At 60.4% G+C, this 19,955-nt stretch overlaps 9 protein-coding genes across 9 annotated transcripts; 3 read left to right on the forward strand and 6 right to left on the reverse strand.

Moving 5' to 3' along the window:
• Positions 1–80: 80 nt before the first annotated feature.
• SPRG_19376 (hypothetical protein) lies at positions 81–1,226 on the forward strand (the record flags this gene model as incomplete). The annotated part of the gene is made up of 1 exon (XM_012340869.1): positions 81–1,226. One exon carries the CDS (start codon positions 81–83, stop codon positions 1,224–1,226), a length of 1,146 nt encoding a protein of 381 aa, XP_012196259.1.
• A 1,113-nt stretch (positions 1,227–2,339) lies between these two features.
• Positions 2,340–4,498, reverse strand: SPRG_01902 (hypothetical protein). Its single transcript, XM_012340468.1, has 5 exons — positions 4,236–4,498; positions 4,075–4,188; positions 3,808–4,023; positions 3,555–3,762; positions 2,340–3,506 (listed from the first exon to the last, which is right to left on the reverse strand). Exons 1-5 carry the CDS (start codon positions 4,488–4,490, stop codon positions 2,350–2,352), a joined length of 1,950 nt encoding a protein of 649 aa, XP_012195858.1. The 5' UTR covers positions 4,491–4,498; the 3' UTR covers positions 2,340–2,349.
• Positions 4,499–4,637: 139 nt separating this feature from the next.
• SPRG_01903 (hypothetical protein) lies at positions 4,638–6,274 on the reverse strand. The gene is made up of 8 exons (XM_012340469.1): positions 6,170–6,274; positions 6,074–6,112; positions 5,913–6,016; positions 5,803–5,860; positions 5,633–5,743; positions 5,457–5,576; positions 5,244–5,404; positions 4,638–5,195 (listed from the first exon to the last, which is right to left on the reverse strand). The coding sequence occupies exons 1-8, from the start codon at positions 6,248–6,250 to the stop codon at positions 4,697–4,699; spliced, it is 1,173 nt and encodes a 390-aa protein (XP_012195859.1). The 5' UTR covers positions 6,251–6,274; the 3' UTR covers positions 4,638–4,696.
• Positions 6,275–7,149: 875 nt separating this feature from the next.
• On the forward strand, positions 7,150–13,601 carry SPRG_01904 (hypothetical protein; the record flags this gene model as incomplete). The annotated part of the gene is made up of 12 exons (XM_012340470.1): positions 7,150–7,821; positions 7,958–9,098; positions 9,147–9,418; positions 9,467–10,035; positions 10,089–10,344; positions 11,013–11,738; positions 11,787–11,969; positions 12,020–12,359; positions 12,405–12,488; positions 12,782–12,871; positions 12,925–13,184; positions 13,233–13,601. The coding sequence occupies 12 exons, from the start codon at positions 7,150–7,152 to the stop codon at positions 13,599–13,601; spliced, it is 4,962 nt and encodes a 1,653-aa protein (XP_012195860.1).
• Positions 13,602–13,645: 44 nt separating this feature from the next.
• Positions 13,646–14,712, reverse strand: SPRG_01905 (hypothetical protein; the record flags this gene model as incomplete). Its single annotated transcript, XM_012340471.1, has 3 exons — positions 13,646–14,293; positions 14,337–14,528; positions 14,578–14,712. 3 exons carry the CDS (start codon positions 14,710–14,712, stop codon positions 13,646–13,648), a joined length of 975 nt encoding a protein of 324 aa, XP_012195861.1.
• A 686-nt stretch (positions 14,713–15,398) lies between these two features.
• SPRG_01906 (hypothetical protein) lies at positions 15,399–16,181 on the reverse strand. Its single transcript, XM_012340472.1, has one exon. The coding sequence runs from the start codon at positions 16,074–16,076 to the stop codon at positions 15,474–15,476; it is 603 nt and encodes a 200-aa protein (XP_012195862.1). The 5' UTR covers positions 16,077–16,181; the 3' UTR covers positions 15,399–15,473.
• Positions 16,182–16,556: 375 nt separating this feature from the next.
• On the forward strand, positions 16,557–16,745 carry SPRG_01907 (hypothetical protein; the record flags this gene model as incomplete). The annotated part of the gene is made up of 2 exons (XM_012340473.1): positions 16,557–16,598; positions 16,632–16,745. The coding sequence occupies 2 exons, from the start codon at positions 16,557–16,559 to the stop codon at positions 16,743–16,745; spliced, it is 156 nt and encodes a 51-aa protein (XP_012195863.1).
• A 196-nt stretch (positions 16,746–16,941) lies between these two features.
• Positions 16,942–17,388, reverse strand: SPRG_19378 (hypothetical protein; the record flags this gene model as incomplete). The annotated part of the gene is made up of 1 exon (XM_012340870.1): positions 16,942–17,388. A coding segment is annotated over one exon (447 nt), but the record flags the coding sequence as incomplete, so codon positions are not given.
• Positions 17,389–17,859: 471 nt separating this feature from the next.
• On the reverse strand, positions 17,860–18,599 carry SPRG_01908 (hypothetical protein). Its single transcript, XM_012340474.1, has one exon. The coding sequence runs from the start codon at positions 18,585–18,587 to the stop codon at positions 17,928–17,930; it is 660 nt and encodes a 219-aa protein (XP_012195864.1). The 5' UTR covers positions 18,588–18,599; the 3' UTR covers positions 17,860–17,927.
• Positions 18,600–19,955: the final 1,356 nt, after the last annotated feature.

Raw genomic sequence — 19,955 nt, forward strand, 5'->3', positions numbered from 1 at the left:
TCGTACTCGTCCGTGGGAATGTTCATGCCCCAGTCCTTCCCGAGCGTGTTGAGGTGCGCCTCGAGCGCGGCTTCGTCCAAATGGTACGTCGGGTCTTCTTCGAACGCCGCCGCGGCTGCTTCGCACTGCGCGAGGATGTTGTCGGCTTGCGCGAGCACCGAGGCCGCGCTGCTGCCGTCGTGGCCGGCCATCGGGTTGGTGAGCGCCTCGCGGGCCTCGTAGATCGACTTGAGTCGTGTGCACGTGGTCGCATAGTCGGTCGCGAGCTTCGTGCGCGGCGCTTCGAGCGCGATAAGCGCGTCCCACGCGTCGTACTTGCTGTGGTCGGTCGAGACCGGCTGCATCTCGAGGAGCAGAACGCCGAGTTCGACGAGCTCGCCGTTCGGAAGCACCGAGAGCCAGCTGCGCGGTTCGACGCCAGACGTCAGGAACGTCCGCACGTTGTAGACGCCTTCGCCCGTCCAGAGTTCGTGGAGGCCTTGGCCGAGCATGCGCGCTTGGTGCTCCGACTTGCGGCGACGGCCCCAGAGCGTCAAGGCCGTGCGCAGGATCGTCTGAAACTGGTGCCGCTGAAGCCCGCGCTTGTGGTACCGCGGGTGGCAAAAGTACGCGAGGAGTCCAAGGCCGTCGCCAATCTGGTTGATCTCGGACCACGCATTGTTGAGGAACGGCGTCATTTGGCCAAACACTTTGGTCGAGAGCTTGCGCTGGTTCATCGTCGTCGCGTTGGTGCAGAGGCTGAGGAGCACTGCGTTGATGCTGGCGTAGCCTGCATAGACATCGGCAAGCGTCACGTCGTGCGTCTCAAAGAGGTCCATGAGCGTCTTGATCGGGCGCAGCACCTGGACGAGGCTCGCGAGGTTGCTCCAAAAGTCGGCGTGGTTGACAAAGGCGACCAAGGTCGGCGACGGCGCGTACGAGGTGCCGGCGCGGAAGGCTTTGATGAGCGTGTTTTGATGCCGGTTTCGTTGACGTGCAGTGACGCCAGCGACAAGATGCAGTCGCTCCAGCTCTCGGCGCTGAGCGGCACGAGGCGGCAGCGCGGCACGTTCATCTGCAGCGCGCTTTCGTTTAAGAGGTGCATGGCTTCGTGCGACGACTCGAAATACGCCAGCAGCGGGCCCGCGACCTGGAAGACGTTGGTGAGGTCCGGGATCTTGAGCCACTCGTGCACGAGGTTGCTCGTGATCTGCGCCATGCAGCGCAGTGGCACGATCCACGGGTAGCTTTTCGCAATGTCGTGCGCGGCGGTCACGAGGTCGTGGTCGTTGTCCGTGCACAGGCCAATGAAGCGCTCGGGTGAGATCTCGTTGATCGCCGACATGAGCAGCGACGTAGGTAGCGACGCATCGCTCTGCTCGCACGGGTACGCGACCATGTTCCAGATGACTTCGACGCGGCTCTGGTTGGAGAAGACAACGCGAAGCACGCGCTGGTTGCCGACGTCCAAAACGACGACGGCGTGAGCGTGATGCGGTTGAAGCCATGGTGCACGAGCTCCTTGAGCTTGCTTGCCTCGGTCGCGTACTGCTGCACAATCATGTTGCGCACGTCGTCGCTCGTCGACGGCTTGTATGCAGGTGAGATGCCCCGCAGCCACTCGCGAAAGTGCTTGTTTTCGATCGTGGCCGGCGGCAGCTCGTTGCACACAAAGGCCTTCACCATGAGGACCTTCTCCGACTGGCCCGAGACGGCGAGCGGCATCTTGTGCTTGAGGAGGTTCTTGGACGCTGCGTCGCGCAGCAGTAGCATCGAGCCCGTCATCGGCGACGAGAGCATTCCGCCGTCTGCGCAGCCGTCGCCGTCCTTGTCACGCTTGCGGCGCTTGATCGGAGGGCCAATCTGCTCGGCGACGAGGCCGAGGCTGCGGATCTTGACCGGCATGTCGCCCGGGCAGTCGGTCGCAATGTGCGACTTCATCTGCGCCAGGTCGGCGTACTTCCAAGAGCGCGTGCAGTAGTTGCACTTGGCCGCGCGCACGCGGCTGATGCCATGGCGCTCGCCCCGCGTGAAGTGCTCCCAGACCGGGTCCGACCGCGGCCCCGACCGGCTATCGTGCTCCATGATTCCGTACACGGAAAAATCGTACAATACACGGTCGTACTGACGCCACCCGTTGCCACGCCTTCTTTTTATTTTATTGCATACAAACTTCTAATGGTAATGAACTCTATTTTGCCGTACATTCTTTACCGGAAACGCCAGTACGGTGGTGCGTACGTTTAGAGGGAATTTCAAACTTCCCGCTCGACTAAACAACGACTAGGCCCAACGACTACGAGTCGACGGCAATTGACTATACGACGGCCGCGAAACGACTAACCGACGACTAGTACACTGCGGGATAGTTTAGATAGCATTCAAGTTGCGTCGACACAGTCCCTCGATGCGGTCGAGGTGGTGCTGGAACGTCGTCCAGCTGCAGTGAAGAAGAGCGTTCAGAACGGGTACGGCCGAGTGCACGACGCCACCTTGCTGCGTCACGTGCAGCGGCGGCGTGACCACAAGCTCGTGGGACGTCGCATCGATCGCCGTGCACGTAGCGAGGTGGCGAAAGAGCTTGATGTGGTGGCGTGGGCGTAGCCACACCATTTGGTCCAGCGTCAAGAGCGCCAGGACGCTTGGCAGCGCGATGGTGGCGGCGGCGACAACGACTATGTTCGCATTCATGCGCGTGGCATGGACCAAGAGGGATGCCTTCTCGTGCCGATGCCAGCAAACTCGGTAGAGGCACCGATTGACTGCGCCACGCCAGCTCACATCCGAAGGCATGAGGACGGTCGGCAGCTGGTACCGCGAAGGTCGGAGCAATCCTTGCTTGAGGTCCAGGGCATTGGAGGTGCTGTAGACGTACTCGGTCAACGCTGGCAGTCGACGTGCGCGATAGATGACGGTGACGGCGGCCAAATGGTGCACGACGACGCCGCGCATTGGTTGGATTGTGATGTGGATCTGCCACGATTGCCAATGCATCGCAACGGACGCGCCATGACGGTTGAGACGCGCGCATCGCCCGTGGTCGTCCTCGATCAACATGGCATCGAGTTCGCGGCGGGTAGCCGTCACAGCCGCCGCGCGCGACTGGAGCTGTAGCTTCAAGCACATACGGGCGTGCTTGAGGCGGTCCGACGCGAGCTTTTGGTCCCACGCCCGCCACACAGCCATTACGGCATGCATAAGCTCGTCTTCTCGCGTCATGTCGGCCGCCTCGCGAGCCTCGAGCTGCGCTTGTAGCGCTTGGCGCAGAAGGAGTGCACGGGTGGCGCGGGTCGCATCTCGCTGCCGCTCCAAGTGTTCGGTTCGCGCGTGGCGTCGGGCTTCGCGTCGCGCGTTGCGCTGCATGTGGCGCCACTCCTGGAGGGCCATGTCCGCCACGAGCGCCTCTTGCAGCTGCCAATAGGTAGTCCGGACCTTGGCGCGAAGAAAACGATGGCGCGACGCACGGACTTCTGCGATGGCCGCAATGTCTCGAATCGTGTGGGTCCACAAAAGCAGGCTCTGACTCGCTACATCAATTTGCATAAGAGCAACGTACGAGTCGAGGCGGCGGCTACCGGCGGGAGGGCACATCAGTACATCGTGGGCAGCTTCAATGGTCGCGGCTTCGGCATTCAACGTCAAGAAGAGATGACCCGCGGCCACCTGCACGGGCTTGAGATGCCCAAAGAGCTGATGCACCGAGAGAGTACATAGCGTCCGTCGCAGCTGCGCGGCCAAGACGTCGGCGACCCGCAGCCGCGTCAGTGTCCCTCGCCAGACTCGCTACGCCAACGTCATGTTTTGTACTCGACCAAGAGAAGGTCCTACCTGGAGTTGCGTCGCCATGAGCTCCTCTCGCACGCGTTGGGCGTGGGCGGCCGCGTGTTCTTGCAGAAGCGCGTGGAGCTGGTCCGCCAACGACTTTTTCGCGGCCAGGTCGCGGACATAAGCAAACCGGCGCCGGTACGCGCGTTGAATCCGAATCGCGTGAAAGGTTAGCACCTTGACGTGCACGTCGTGGGCCTTGTGCAACGCCACGTGGTGCTATTACAATCGTCGTTGGTGGAGGCGCAGAGCACTCCAGTGAGGCCGTACCTGCCACAGCCGCAGCCCCGACGCGAGCTTGATGCGGCGCCAGCGCAGCGACAGCTTTCGAAAGCTAAATTCGAGCATGTAGAGCTGACGTGAGAGCCGCAGCGCCGCGTCTACCTAGCCCATTCGGTCTCAGAAAGTCTTCTATCACTGCCGTTATGTACCTTGGCGCTTTCAAAGATGGTGGCCTTGTCGACGTGGGCGGCGTCGTCGAGGCGAAGGAGGCTCGGCTGCAAGTGGCGATGCAGGCTCTCGGCGAGCTGCACTTGGTACAGCGCATTGCGCGGCGCGGCATGGGCTTGGTTGACGCTCCATATCTGCTCGTGCCGGAGCTTCCCCGAAAGCTCATCCCGCAGCCGGCGCACGATCGACTTGGTCGACTTGGGCTTCTTGGACCCCGTGCTCTTGGTATTGGTCATGCGGACTGTTTCAAGTTGTGTGCAACTTCTCATGGAATGTTTATAGCACCACGCCTGTCCTTTCACCACGTGGGACAGATTCTTGATCCTCGATGGTGCATGTCGATCGAGCTCCCTCCGTCTAGCTATAGTAGGTCGTAGTACTCGACGAGGAACAAGGTCGAGTATATTTGCGGGGGCAATATTTTAGTACGAAACGAAACAACTTAGTTGATGACGACAGACCACGGGTGCGGCTTGCGACCATACTGGATGTCGGTCATCTCCTTCCAGATGCGCTTGGTGAGCTGGCCGCTCTTGCCATCTTCGGCGTCGAGCGGCACGTCCAAGTCGACGCCGTTGTAGTTGATGAGCTTCACCGGCGAGATGACCGCGGCCGTGCCCGAGCCAAAGATCTCGAGGAGGCGGCCTTCCTTCTGCGCCTTGACGATCGACGGCATCGTGATCGTGTGCTCCGAGACCTTGAACTCGCCCCAGCCGCGCGTGAGCTCGAGAATCGAGTCGCGCGTGACACCCGGGAGGATGTCGCCGCGGTGCAGCGGCGCCGTCACGAGCTCCTTCTCGCCGTCTTCGTTGATCCAGTAGACAAAGAGGTTCATCGTGCCGACTTCAGTCACAAAGTGCTCCTCGCCAAAGAGCCACAGGATCTGCGAGTAGCCCTTCTTGTTGGCCTCCATCTGCGGCATGATCGTCGCGCCATAGTTGCTACCCACATAATGAGATTGCGCAATCAAGAAAAAATAATCGTCGTACCCGCCAACCTTGGTGTTGCCGGTACCGCCGGGCCACGCGCGGACGTACGTGTCGTCGGCAAAGAGCTTGACCGGGTTGAAGCCCTCGGGGTAGTACGGCCCGACCGGCGACAGAATGACAAACACCTTGGCCTTGGTCGACGCGCCGACGCCGATGTGGGGCTAGCAAGAGCATAGGTGAGAGGGACCATATGAGTTGGCGCATTGCGCATACGTGGGTGCTAATGCCCGTCGGGCGCAGGTACAGCGAGTAGCCGTCGCCCTTGGGAATCCAGTCCTTGTCGAGCAAAACGAGCTGCTCAATGCACTTGATGAGCTCTTCCGAGTCGAACGTCTGCATAAAAGCTGCGTGAGGAGCCATCCATGGAAGTTTCGATGATCATATCGTACGGGCAGGAAGAGACGCTCCATCGAGTTGTTCATGCGCGCCATGTTCATGTCGGGGCGGAAGAGACGGATCTTGCCATCGTCGTTGATGTACGCCTTCATGCCCTCAAAGCACTAATTGCATCATCGTTGTGAGTGGACAAACCGCGTCAACGTCAAGCGCAAGTCTATACCTGCAGCGCGTAGTGCAACGAGCTGCTCGCCGGGTCCACGCTGAGCGGGCCGTACGGGCTACGAGCAATGCATGAGGCGTCTGTTATTGCCACACGAAGCGACGACATACCGGATCAACGGCTTGCCCCAGCCCGTCGTCTGGTCCCAATCGATCTCGAGCATGTGATCCGTGAAGGTCGTGCCGAACGTCAGCGTCTCCTTGGGCACCTTGGCCTACGCAAATATGCGCTCGTGAGCATTCTGCCATAATCCTTGGCGATGACCAAGTACCTTGGGGTGCATGGTCTTGTGGATGATCGTCTTGGACGACTAGAGAGATTGCATGTTCGCTGAGTCATCTGGAGTCCTCATGGCGCATGGACGTACGTCAAGGCCGGCGAGGGCAGAGAAGGCCTTCGTGGCGTGGCTCGCGCGGAGCGACGCATGGAGGTGGCGGGCGACGAACATGACTTGTCGGCGGCAGATTCGAGAATGATGAAACAACCACAGGCCGAGGTGCAGGTGCAATATTAAAAGAGAGAGGTTTTGGATCTCCCTGGATGTGATTGGCTGAAACCTTGAAGTGTGGGTTGCAGTTCGGGATGCGGCGCATTTGATTCGCTGAGATGCCACCATGTGCCTCGTGATTGGCCAAAATCAGCTGTCGCGACTCTAAAAACCCCGTGTGGCAAATCCACTGTGGGACTTGATATCCGATCCTCCTCGACGCCAGCTCACGACGCCGCATACGACTAGAACGTAGGAGGACCAAGGTCCTGCCGATCGCTAGTTGCAGGCGTCTCGGGCGAGCAGAGCAGTTGCTCTCTTCTCAGACTGGAGCGGGTACCTCGCTATATGTATACCACGGGAAGCTATGTGTCCACCTCGCGCGTCAACTGCAAGGCGTGCGCGATATGTGACAAACGCGCGACCGATCCAGCGTTTGGCACTTGTTGATGCAATTTTAAAAACACTGGAAGCCGGAACAGTGCCGAATACACTGCCCACACGGCAACACGAGGCGGCGACATCACGTTGCCAGCGATCTCGCCGATGCGCAATCGGGTCCCACGAGTTGGTCGAAGGTGATACTTGCGGCGACAACGTGGAGCCGCACACCACAAGAATTGGGGCACATCTGAGATTCCGTCGCGCGGTTGGCACGGTATTTTGGCCGCCCATCATGTGGAGCCGCCCGTGGGACCGTCAGCGATGGCGTCAGTGGCACGAAGCCTCGATGACGACAACCAGACAGGCGCGCAGTAGTGTGTACACCACGCGTCTGCATGGCCTTTTTAAATAGCAACTTCTAAATCATATCGAGCAGTATAGTTAACACGGTGGCCGCAGGGTTGTCCAAGATCGCGATGGAACCGGCGTGGCGGAACGCCGAATGCGTCACGTCGCTCTACGACCGCCTTCGCGACCTCGAGCTACGCAACGCTGAGCTCGAGGCCGAGGTGCTCCAATGGCGCGAGACGAGCAAGGCAGCGCGGACGTCGGATGCGACGGCTAGCGTCGACCTCTCCCGTGTGCTGCGCGAGCGCGACGAGTGGCGAGAGCGCTTCCAGGCGCAAGAAGACACATCTCGCCGTCTCGAGACCAAGCTCTCGACGATATGCAAGGAGCATGCCGAGCAGATTGCCAAGTGGAAGGAGCGCACGGTGTTTGACCCGAACGAGCCCAAGCGCATCGCGCTCTGCATGACGTCGCTGCAAAAGACTTTGGACGCGCGGCTCGAAGAGAACGAAGCGATGGTCCAGCGCCTCCGCACGGCGCACGCGCAGCAAAAGACGCTGGCCGAGGACAACCATGCGCTTCGGGACCGGCTCGCCGAGCACGTGGCCTTCGTCGAGCACCACCGCCGGCATCTGCTGCGGTCGCTCGTCGATAAACAGCACCGGTCGTGGATCCATGCTGCCTGGTGTCAATGGCTTCGACGGCACTGGCAGACCCAGCTGCGCGACGATATTCAAGCCCGAGATGCGACGACCGAGGCACTCGCCGAGGCCGAGCGCGCGACGCGGGAAGCCCATTATGTAGCCTGTCGTCGGCGCCAACAGGCCCGCCGTTGCGTACAACGCAGCTTGGCCGCGTGGCGTCAGCACGTGGCGCGGCTTCGTCAGGCAACCCAATTGAAACTCGCGTACCGTCGGTCTCATGCCGCTCGATTAGGCGCGCGTCGACATGATCGCCCGGTGGCGCACACTCAACCGGTGCACGCTAGAAAGCTCGTTCCAGTGCTGGCGCGCATCGCACCACCGCCTCTGTGTGCTTCGGCGCGTACTGAACCGCTGCACCCGGCGCTCTGTATGGTGCGCCCTCCAAAGCTGGCGCCGCACGCAGCACGAGGACGCCTTAGCCGCCAAAGACGCCAGTGTCGCGGAGCTCGAGGCAGCACTAAGAGACGCCAAGGCCCAGCACGAGCGCGCCCAGGCAGAGCTTGAGGCCGCAACCACCCGCATCGCATCATCTGAAGAAGCGCTCGATGCGCAGGCCGTGGCCACGGACCATGAGCGCCACGTTGAGGCTGCACGACACCAAGTGCTGACACAGCGGCTCGCCAACCAGCGCTGGCAGGCACTGCACGTTCGGCGACTCCAGGACGTGTTGCTTGCATGGAGATGTCGCACACAGCAGCGCACAAGCCTTCGCACCCGCAAGACGCAATGGCAGCGGCACCAGGCGCACTACGCGCTCCACATGTGGCACGCGCGTGCGCGGCTCCGACGCTACTGCGAGCCACTCTACTGGCACTTTGCGATGCGCCGACACTTGCGCCATACGCGTCTCTGCTTTGGCGCGTGGAAGATGAAAGCGATGCACGCAAAGCACCGCCGACAGCGTGTCGCAACACTTGTGCATCGCCGAGCGACGGCCGTGTACCTTCGTTCGTCCTGGTTGCACTGGTGCGCGCACGTGGCGCAGCGCTGCATGCATCGAACCTACCTCGTGCGTCTCGTGCAGCGCAAGTGCGTCCGACTCGTCCAATTGGCCGTCCACCGCTGGAAGATGCATCGAGCAGCGTGCGAGAAGCGGGGCGACCGAGTGCGCGCTCTGCTCTTGCAAGTGCTGGCGCAAGAGGCCCATGTGCGCCAATACAACACGTACCACCGCTGGGCTGCGCTCACAGCCCACCGGCAATGCGTCGGTGGGTTTACAGAACAGCAGGCGCAGCGGTCGGCCCGGCGCCTCGCGCAGCGCATGTGGAGTGCGTGGCGGCAGTACGTTGGCCAAAAAGAGCGTCGGCGCGACGAGCTGCGGCGTCTCGTCGCTGCGTACCGTGTCCGACGACCGTTGTATGCGGGCTGGACGCGTTGGCGTCATGTCCATGCCCAATACCAACTCCACGAGCAGCATCTAGCCGACGTCGCACAGCGCGACGAGGCAATGGCTTCGCTTCGCGCGACCCTCGCGGTCACCGAGGCTGACGTGGTGGCTGCCCACGCCGCCATCGCAACACTGGAGACCGAGATGGCATGTATCGCTGCAGACGGCGCGGCCTCGGCGAGTACGGCTGCTACGTTGGCACAGCGCATGTCGACGCTCGAGAACTGTCTCATGGCGCGCGAAGAGGCGGCGCAGCACCACCTTGCATGCGCGATGCACGACCACGGGCAAATGATCATGTGTCTGGTACGGCGCTGTGCGCGTGTCCTCTGTCAAGCCCATGGGTTCTTGTAGGAAGACTACGCGATGCGGCTGTGGCGAGCGACGGATGAGACGACGCAGTGGCAAGCGATGCATGCACTGGCAACGCGGGCGCACACGAGCACAATCGAGCAGCTCGAGACCGTCCGAGACCAGTTGGTCGCGACCGTCGCCCGCAAGGCGCTTCAAATCTGGCTGCAAAAGTCGATTGTGTTTTTGTTCAACCGCTGGAAGAGCTTTGTGAAGCAGCGCCGCGCGAGCGCCGATCGACTGCGCTACCTACTGCGTCTATGCCACACCAACGTCCTCCAGCGCACCTTTGGTTCCTGGAAGGAATTTCGCGTCCGCCGTGTGCAGCAAGCAGCCATCCTCGGCCGCTGGCAGTCGCTCCACGCTGCGTCACTGCTTCGGTCAACGTACAAAGCATGGGTCTCGAGGGTGCTAAGCGCCAAGTACCTCGGCCACTTGATGCGCACGCTTGGTAGCGCCTTCCAGCATACTTCGCTCAGCCATCTCTTCTCGGTCTGGCACACGTGGGTGGCCGAGCGGCAGTGCACTCGACGAGTCTTGGATCGCGCGCTGCAGATCGTCGTCGCCTATCGGTGCGTCGTCGTCTGTGTGTCTATAGCTCGGCAATGACGCGACGCATCTGTAGACTGCGCAAGGGCCTTGCTGAGTGGAGCGCGACGGCCGAGCGCCTTGGCGCGGAACGCTACGCGACGCAGCTCGCGCTCGGCGCTGCCACGCTCCAGAAAGCGTATACTGCAGCCTTGCAACGGCACTGGTTTGCTTCGTGGGTCGACCACGCGACCAAGCTCAAGCACGACCGGCTCTTGCTCCTCCGCTGTGCAACGCGCCTTCGTCATTTGAGCGTCGGCTGGACGTTCAATGCGTGGCGTGACCACAGCCTCGTGCGATGCGCGCGTCGACAGAGTTGCAACCGACTCACACATGTCGTCCACGCCCACTGGTGCCGAGCGGCCTACCGTCGTTGGCGCCAGCAGTGGGTTCTCGGCCTGCAGCACGACCGGACCGCGGCGATGCTTCACGCACAGCATCTTCAGCACGCACTCGACACCTTGGCGCAGTCGGCTCAAAACCGTGCTTTCATTTGCAAGCACGGCTGCTTGCCGCCTCGGTGGCGCGGTCGATGCGCATCGCGACGCGGACGGCGTTCGTGGCGTGGCGTACACAGCATGCCACGCAGCAAGCACGACACGTGCGCGTGCAGCTCAGCCGTCGCCGTGCCCATCAGCGGCATCTCGCACGAATGTGGCGCGCTTGGCGTCATTGGGCAGCGCAGCGCCAGGCGGACCGCACACAGCTGACGGCTGAAACGCTGCGCTGTCGCCAGCAAGCCGCGCTTCGAAGGTGGCGGCGGCGCCTCGCCGAAGTCCAACGGGACATCGAGTCCTGCGCTCGTGCCGATGCTTTCTTAACCGCCCGCAGGCTGCAGCAGGCGTGGCGCGGATGGATCGCTGCTCGCGCCCTCCATGGGCGGGCCAGAGATGCTCTCTTGTCGGTGCTGCGTCGCTATGAGACAGCCCACGTTGGCGGCTTCTTTCGTCGGTGGCACCAGACCCGAATTGCCCTCGCGACGTTCGAGACGCGGCGCGCGGCGCTGCAGATGCGGCAGACGCAACAGCACCAGCGGCGCTGCTTCGTGGCATGGGCCCAGCACATGCTCGACCGCCGCATGCGACAGCGCCTGTACGCTGCTGCGGATGGCTTGCACCTGCGGCGTACCTTTCAGCGCTGGCGCCGCGCCGCATACAAGCACGGCTACGTACGCTACCTCGTGCGTCGCGTTGAGCATCGGCACTATCGGTCGGCCTGGGTGCTTTGGCTCCGCGGGATGGCCGCGCGCGACGTGGCGCAGCTGCAAGCAACGTGGGGCGCGACGGTCGCGACACTCCAAGCGGAGCTCGCGTGCGTGCAGACATCCTCGACTGCCGCGACCGCCGACCTGGCCGCGACACACGAAGCCACTTGCAAGTCGCTTCACGCTGCATTGCACGGGCGTTCTGCGTGCTTGGCAGCCTATGTCGCCAAGACCAGGCACGCCCAGCACCTCCGACGCTGTTTTCGCGCGTGGTCGCACGTTGTCCGCTGCGACGTGCAAGCCACTGCCGCTACGGTGGCGTGCTTCCAGCGCCGACAAGCCGATCGGATCGGATCGATCGTGCTACAGCATTGGCGCGTCTACACCAAGTGGCGTCAGAGATGCAGCCGACTTGCACGCAAGTTTCAAACGCGGCATCTCGCGCGTGCAGTCGCCCAGTGGCACGCACAGACCGCAACAAAGGTACACTGAGTCCGTTTCCGTCGTGTCGACGATGACGTCGTCATGTAGCTCGTCCTTGTGCGCGTCATGGCATGTCTGGGGCGACGCGGGCTTGGTTTGAAGCGCCTTGCGTGGCGTCATTGGCTGCTCGTCGTCGTCGTCCGTCGCTTGGCCGAGACGCACGCTACGGCGTTGGACCGCGAACGCCGTCTCTCGATGGACGCGGGTGCTTCCGCCTCGGTGGCCGCCAATGTACGCGTTCGTTGTCTCTGCGACGCAACCCAATGGCATCTCCTCTGTAGCGGGACGTGGTCGCGTGGAAGCGGAAGTGGGCCATCTCGCTCGTCGTGTCGCGAATGCGCTGGAGCTGGCACCGTCGACAAATGGCCAGCTTCCAGCAGTGGCAGCAGACAACATCGAAAGTCGCGTGGCAGGCGCAGACGACCCGCGCGAGCCAACTTCGCGAATCGGCGTTTGGGGTCGAGCTGCAGGCGGCACTCGCGTCGGCGAAAGCGGCGCACGTCCAAGCCATGGAAGCGCTCGTGGGGCCGCTTCGGACACTTTGGCACGCTCTCTTTCGCGCCAAGTCGATCGAAGCGCTGCTCGATGGCGTAGTGGCTGGCGTCCTTCCTCACGCAGCCGGTACCGTCCGTGCTATTTTGTCGTCGACATAAGATCGCGGTGTAGGCTGCTTGTGGCTCGCCAACCCTGCCAACGACGAACTGTGGTCCAAGGCCAACGACGCGGTCGTCGCCGTGCCAAGTCACATGGGTATCGCCGGACGCGTCTGGACGTCCGGCGCTGTTTTCGGTCGACCGACGTGGCCACTGATGGGGCCTTCCACCCCATGGTCGACGAGGTACAGTACACCATAGCTTTTGCTGCGCCGTGGTGCCAGAGAGGACTGTAGTACGTGCTTGCTCCACTGCTGCGTCGAGCAACTGCACCGCGCGAGCCTCTCTGTCTTGTCTGCGTCCCAATTCGATCCCAGAAAGGTACCGAGCGATGCACTTTTTCAGTTTCCGAGTACGCTGCCGTCAACAATATCTTGGTCATGCACTTAGGACCGGCTCTGGGTGTCGTGCAAATGGCGTGCGATGCGTCTGCGCCCGCGACAGATATGTATGTGCTTTGCCACGCCGCGGCCTTTGCCAGTACGACCCTACACACTCGAGACGGACATGCTGGACGAGTACTATTCAATTAGTCGAGTGCATCTTGAGCGACGTGCTGAAACACAACAAAGCAAAAGGCGACACGCGCGCGACGCTCACAAAGGTGTTCAAGCAGCACCGCAACTGGAGACTCTACTACACAGACTTGGCCCGCCGGTTTTCGACGCTGCAAGCCGACCACACGGCGCTACAGGCCGCCAAAGCATTGCGCGATGACGACGTCGCGTCGCTCGAGCACCGCATCACGACCGCCGAGCGCCGCCACCGCGCCGCCGAGTCGCAGCTGCACGAGGTACGACATCTTCAAAACGTCGAGGACGAAGCGACGCCTCTCGCATAGCGCATCGCAGCCAAGCAGGCTCAACTTGAGGAGACGATCTCGGCGTTGGAAGCGGCGCTGATTGCGCGGGAGGATGCGGTGGTCGACCTTCGTCACGACGTGGAGGCCAAGAGCGCCAAGCTGCGCCAGTACAAGGCCGCACTGCAGAGCTATCGGGCCCGCGCTCGGAGCGAGACGCTGCCGAAAGAGGATAGTGGCAGTGCGCAGCGGGCGGCGGAGATCTCCAATTTGCGCAATCAGCTCGGCCGTGCTCAAGCCGACGCGCAGTTTTTAGCGAAAGCAATTGCCCACGCGATGCTGCATGACGGAAGCTTGCCACGCTCGATGGAGGCCGAAGTGCTGCGCATTTGCTCGGCGCAAACCGCGTAAACCGCTGGGACGAGCTGCCAATTATCGATTTATCAACCAACCACCTATCGATGTATCGGGTGATGGGTCGTCGATTTTCTGGTGCGTTGAAGCGTGTCTTGGGTCCTGGCCTGGCTCGCACGCGTCGGCGCGAGGAAGCTCGACTCGAGAGCGGTTTTTCGGCGCGATGTCGTGCCACCAACCTTGACGGGTGCCTTCACGGGTGGTGCTGTCGAAGCGACTGGTTTCGGTTTGCGCTTGCGCAGAGGCGGCGGTTCGGGGGAGCTCTGCGGAGGGACCAACAGCGTTTTCTTGGTGGTCGTACATCGCTTGGTCTTGGTGACAGGTAGCTTGCGCTTCGACTTGGTAGATGACGTCGTGGCGTCCAAGGCTTGGGTGGAAGGCATCACGTGGCTAGCGTGCCAAGTCTCTGTTGGGTCGAACGCGCGCTGAATCGTGGGGTTGCTCTGCGGCGGTGCCCTGGGCGGTGCTTGCACTCTAAGAACTGAGGCCTCGTGGTGGCTAGTACTCTGTAGGTCCGAAGTATCGTGGTAGCTTCTCTGTAGCAGTGTCTTTTGGCGGGCGCGGATCGACTCGGAGAGCTCGAGCGACTGCTGTAACGTCGCACACTGCGCTTGGAGATCGGCGTACGCGCCGTGGAGTGCATCGTAGCTGCGCAGCTTGGCGTGCGCTGCAGCCACTGACCGCTTCATCTGCTTGCCATGAGCCAACGCAACGCGAGAGGACGCGATGCACCTGGGCCATTTCGAAGCGCAGCTGGTCGTTCTCGTTCCGGAGGTCATGAAGCTCGCGCTGGAGACGAATGAGATTGCCCATGCGCCCGCCAGGAATCGTCGATGGGCCATGGGCGCGTCGTACTGCGCTTGGCCCCAGCGGCGCCATCACTGCAGGTGCCACGTCACGTACAGCGGCCACTGGCGGCCCACCCTATTCGCACCAGCATTTGTAAGCGGCAGCGAGGTGGTGATGGACGCACGGTCGCCGGCGCGGCCAGCCGCGAGGCCAGCTTGGACACGTCGCCTTGCAGATCCGCGAGCCGCTGCGCCAGCGCTCGCCTATCCATGCGCGCACACGACGTCGACGCGTCCAGCAGACTCGGCTCGCCGAGCATAAAGATCACGTCGTCTTCGAACTTCGAGTCGACCGAACATCGAAGCGAATCATACGAAGAGTCGCGGCGTCGCACTGTGAGCTTGCAGAGTCCTTTTACGTGTACCCGCTTTGCACGGCAGGTATCCATGTACTACCAAGTTGGTAGCACCTCAGTACTTATGTGCATGTACGTTAGGCACGTCCTCTACTAGCGTGGAATAATGTGAGCGTCGGGACGCCGTATACTACCTGGCGACATGAGCCTCCACCGTGAGCAAAAAATCAGGTGGCTACACGCCGCGACCTCGGCAAGGTGGCGGAGCGCGCCGGTCCACAAGAAGGGCACGTGCAGAGAGCAAGCGCTGCGACAGTGGAGCGGCAGTGTCATTACCTTGAATGCCACATCGTATCGGGTCGGAATGAGACGCCGCTTCGGCATACAGCACCCGCGCGCACCCTGATGCACCCTTGAAGCTGCCGCTCGTTTGCGCGACCACCAAGTCGACAGCGCACATCGACCGTAGCTGGTTGCGCAATGCTATCCTTGGCCTTGAGTGGGGCCGTGGCAGCTCGGTCGGCTTTGGGCGTCGTCGATGCCAGCACCGGTCCCACGACGACGGGGCATCCAGATGGTCTGCTCTGCATGATACGCCGCCGCTGGCACTCGACCAAGATGGACGACGCGAGAGAAGAGAGCAAAGGAATTGGTGGAATAGATAAGTGTTGGTGAGATTAAATAACACAAAGGGTCACGACAGGGCTCTTCCGAAACGGAGCCGCTCAGAGGTTGACGAACCACGTAGGGAGGAGCGAAAACTTGGGGTCGACCGGGGGGCACTTGTTTTGGTCCCGCGGGCGGTGCTCGCGGAGGAACTCGAGCACCTTTGTGTGGCCGTGCTTCTCGGCAAGCATAAAGCCCGCGAGCGAGCAGCCTTCGTCGCGGTTCATGACGAGAAACTCGGCGATTTCAAAGTCGCCGTTGGACGCGGCCGTGTCGAGCGCGTGCTTCGTGCACTTGCCCACGTTTTGCTTGTGGAGAAACGTGACGAGCGCAGCGTCACGGAGCTGCGCGGCGGTGTTGATGCCGTAGAGGTACCCGCCTTCGAAGGTCGGGCACGTGTAGCCCGTCGGGCGCTCGGCCATGAGCGCTTTCGCGCCGCGCACGTCCTTCTTCTCGATGAGCTTGAGGAGCACGTAGGCGCGGAACATGTCGGGGGACGCGAGCAGCGCCTGCTTTTGCTTCTTGCACACGAGCGCGTGCTTGGTCTTCTTGCGGTAGCCCATGACGATCTTGGAGACGCCTTGGCTGAGGCCGTGCTGGTACGAGAGGATCGAGTCGAGGAGCGGGCCGTTCGTGAGCACCGCAAAAGCAACCTCCGCCATGGTCAAGGAAGTGGAAAAGGAAAAGTGTGTGATCCTGAAGCGGCCGCCTTGAAAATGTGACAGAGCTCCGCTGTCTGAGCACAAGATGCTACCGTTCGCCCGACGAGTGGGGATTGCATCGTGTCTAGCTGGCGCGTCAAAAGTACGTAGCCAATCAAAGGCCGCGTTCGCGCTGTCGCAGGCTACACACGCCGTAGTCGATACCGAGTTTGAATCTGGTGGCGGCCATGGGACAGTCGACGATGTGGCTCGAGCTTACGTCGGACGAGACGGCAATCTGATTGGCGCGCGCACCGTCCACGAGCGTACCGGCCAAGGATCACGTGGCTACGAAGGCGCGTGGGACGAGCCGGGAATTTGTAAACGGCCGGCTCGTGACCATACGAACGGGGAAAGCTTGGACCGAGCGAGTCCTTCAACGTTGTCGGAGGCAGGTGCGCGCACGAAGCACAACACCCTACTCATACTATTTGGACCAAAATGGCCATCACAAAAGTTGAGCGGCAAAAGCACCTGCGGCTTGTAGAAACGCGCGGTGCGAAACCCGCCTGTGAGATTACGCGCTGCGTATATATGCAGATACTAGATCTGCAGACCGAGAACATGCTCGAAGCGGTCGAAGCGATGTCGCCCGACGTGTCGCGGCCGCATTGCCGCGGCGGTGGTTAAAAATTAGCGCCGAACTAGCACTCTATACATTGCTAGTTCGGCACAATTTTTCTTTTGTTTCTCGGATAAAAGAGGCACGGGCGATATGCAGGAGGACGCGTGCTTGTCCGTGTGCCACGTGTCTACGGGCACCTGCTCGCTGCACGGTCGATGGAGCTGGCAAAGACACAGCGTCGCATTGGATAGGTAGATATCTTCAGGTGTCGCGCCAGAGGTGCGCAGGCCGTCGTCGGCAAAGAGCGATTTGTTGGCGCGCGAGAAACGGATGCACGGCTGATATAGTCTTCTGTGCGCGTATACTGCGAGTACATCCAGCGAGCGCTTGATTCAAGCGACGTCTCACTCGTCTGAACGAACGTTGGGAGCGGGATTCGAACCCGAACCTGCCCGCACGAATGAAGTTCCGATGTCTGCAAGATTCATCAGCGAATCTAAAAGAAGAAGGCGCGAAATGAAGACTCGGTCTCTCTATGTGGCAACGACAGCACGGTTTCGTCTTGTAAAACCAGCGCCAATTCGTATCTGCACTTTTGTCCCTTAAGAAACGCGCGCAACAAGATTGTGGTCCCGAAGCCCGCGCGGCATCGGAGTCTGAGCCTGATGATACAGGCTCTTCTAGTCGTGCGGGCCTGAGCCTGATGCTGGCTCGGTTGACGCGTATCAGATACGCGGCCGTCGAAAGACACTTGCTCGTCTCTCATAGAGTCCCTGTCCGCAACCAGTGCCACTCTGAGGAGGAGGATTTGTCGCCGTCTGGGCATCCCACGTCAAGGCTACCGGTATCGAAGATGTCAAGATGTGAACAGCCCTACCCCTACACTACGCTCCGATTACGCCACATCCTCGCCATCTCCATGACATTTTAGTACTTGCAAGTTGCAAGTACGTTGCAAGTTGCAACGTACTAAGCACTAGGAGCCGTGTGGTCTGTTGGAAACGACGACCACGTGTTGTATGCCTGGGTTGTTGGCGCCAACGAGATCCTCAGGCTTGAACCATCCCATTCAATGAAACGCAGTCGCAGCAGGATTTCGCGCCCCTGTTTGCACAAGCACCATTCGAGTAATCGACACTTCAACTAATAGTTGAACAGTGATCGCGCAACTCTTTTTTGGATAAAACTAGAAATGTCTTGATGCAAATGGACAAGGGGAATAAATACTATACTGCAACAAACATTCGCTACTGCACCGTGCAGGCCGCGACAGCGACACTGACGCCAACGGTCACAGGCGCGAGCACGACGGGCACCATGTACAAAAGCTTCGAGTCGGTGTGTGGCGGTCGATGCTGGTCGCGCGGTCGATGCGACTTGAGGTACTCGGCGACGTCGGCGTGCCCATTGCGCTCTGCGAGCAAGAAGCCGACAAAGCTGCACCCTGCTGTCTCGTGCTCGTCCAGATAGCGCACCACATCCACGTACCCATTCGCGGCCGCGTCATCCATGGCCGTTGATGTGCACTGGCCGAGACGGCGCTTGCTCAGAAATTGAACCAGCGCCAGGTCGCCACAGCCCGCCGCCTTGTCGAGCGCAAACAAGTACGGCGCGTGGCCATTCTCGGGCGTCTCAAAGACCTCTCCGTCGAGCTCGTCGATGAGCTCATGTGCCTCTTCAAATTGACCATGCTTGATGAGCTGGAAGAGCACGTAGCAGCGAAAGCGCGCCGGGGACGCTAAGATCGTAGCGGCCGGGCCATCGTGCCGCTGGAACCGAGCCCAGCGAGCGAGTTGCTTGTGGTAGCGGTGGCAGATGCGCGAGAGGTGCCGAGCGACACCATCTTGGTAGGCCGTGAGCCCCTGCATGAGGCTCGGGTTGGTCAATACAGCGACGATCGCACTCATGTGGGCGACGCTGTTTTTTGCAAAGTGACCAGCCGTGCTTGTTATGTGTCACAAAGATCGCCGGTGGTTGGGTTGCCACAACTCGAGTCTCTCAGTATTGGGAGGTCTCTCACGGCAGAATTTTGCGTCTCTATTAAAATATTATTCAATGATTAGGATGCAGGTTGACGCGCGTCCGAGGTTCTAGAACCGTCGATGCACTCGAAACCATGCAGTCTGTCAGAGTTTTTTAGCTTGTATACCACGTATAATAAAAACATGTCAACAGCGTCGATGTTCTCATTTGAAGAAGCTGGTGTTCCTCGTTCGTCGACCCGCTTGCTGCAAAAATAAATAAAATGTCAATTGGAGGCATCATCATCCTCTACTACAAAGTAATAAGGTGATAAAAATCACGTGAGAGACTGCTGCGCCACGCGCCTCGGTTCGACTGTCCTTCAAAGGCGCTCGCTACCGTCATTTTGTTCCTCTTGTCTTCTGCACTGTTCCAACGACCAACATTGCATCCCGGGTGACGCAATATGTTGTACGTGCCCCATTATTGGGAGCAGATGCGCCTTTCGCCTTTTCACGCTCTACCATAGTAGTAGCTGTCGTACCTGTCAACTATACAATCGCGAGCGAATACGCCGAGCTGTGCCCGACGCTCGACGGCGGTGGGATACTGTTCCATGCCGCCTGTGAATCAAGCGTCCCGCGTGGGTCTGTTCCGATCTTGCAAACGTCCGAGAGCGCCAAAACACCGCCGTCCCTGGACACGTAGAGCTACAACCATCGCCGTCGCCATCACCGACGCTGGGTGCAGTCTCTTGTGGACGGACTGGAGGGTGCTACTAACAGACTATTCTCGAAACCCGTTGCTGCAGTGGGCGTTGAGATTGCGAGTGCCGTCAACCAATGCACTCGCCGATGTTTCGTATACCGTGAGACTCGCAGTCGTACAAAGCTAGAAAGATAAAGCGTTGTACTAAAGCACATTGGTGGTCTGAAAAGACCCCATGGGCTTCCCCATTGATCCGCCGTTCCTTTTGGGCCAGGTTCATATATTGGTCCGCCGTTGCACTCGCACGCTGCGCCACGTCATTGCCAGGAAAAATGTATGCCCACCAACTTCAAGCTCGTCCACAGCTTCATTCGCTTAAATAAGTACAATACCGTAATGTCACCTGCTGTCTTCGCTTGCACCTCGGAGACCGAGTTCGAGAGAGTACTGGTGTACATTAGAATGATAAGGCAAATACAACGTCTAATACGCACTTTATGATGTCGAATGCAGTGGCTCAAGGAAGGATTTAGCGTGCAGAGCTTGTATTTCCCAGCGTTTTCAGACGCTTCTGTCATAGAAGAATGAGACTTTTTAAGGCAATT

The sequence above is a fragment of the Saprolegnia parasitica genome (assembly GCF_000151545.1).
Source record: "Saprolegnia parasitica CBS 223.65 unplaced genomic scaffold supercont2.5, whole genome shotgun sequence".
Lineage (NCBI taxonomy): Eukaryota > Oomycota > Saprolegniomycetes > Saprolegniales > Saprolegniaceae > Saprolegnia > Saprolegnia parasitica.

Excerpts from the sequence above, each read along its gene's own strand:
- SPRG_01902 (XM_012340468.1), bottom strand. The coding sequence starts at position 4,490 with ATGACCAATACCAAGAGCACGGGGTCCAAGAAGCCCAAGTCGACCAAG. Across the intron at positions 4,189-4,235 it reads CCATCTTTGAAAGCGCCAAG|GTAGACGCGGCGCTGCGGCT; the intron begins GTACATAACGGC and ends CGAATGGGCTAG. Across the intron at positions 4,024-4,074 it reads CGGGGCTGCGGCTGTGGCAG|CACCACGTGGCGTTGCACAA; the intron begins GTACGGCCTCAC and ends CGATTGTAATAG.
- SPRG_01903 (XM_012340469.1), bottom strand. The coding sequence starts at position 6,250 with ATGTTCGTCGCCCGCCACCTCCATGCGTCGCTCCGCGCGAGCCACGCC. Across the intron at positions 5,577-5,632 it reads TGGAGCGTCTCTTCCTGCCC|ACGTTCGACTCGGAAGAGCT; the intron begins GTACGATATGAT and ends GCTTTTATGCAG. Across the intron at positions 5,405-5,456 it reads CGACGGGCATTAGCACCCAC|CCCCACATCGGCGTCGGCGC; the intron begins GTATGCGCAATG and ends TGCTCTTGCTAG.
- SPRG_01906 (XM_012340472.1), bottom strand. The coding sequence starts at position 16,076 with ATGGCGGAGGTTGCTTTTGCGGTGCTCACGAACGGCCCGCTCCTCGAC.
- SPRG_01908 (XM_012340474.1), bottom strand. The coding sequence starts at position 18,587 with ATGAGTGCGATCGTCGCTGTATTGACCAACCCGAGCCTCATGCAGGGG.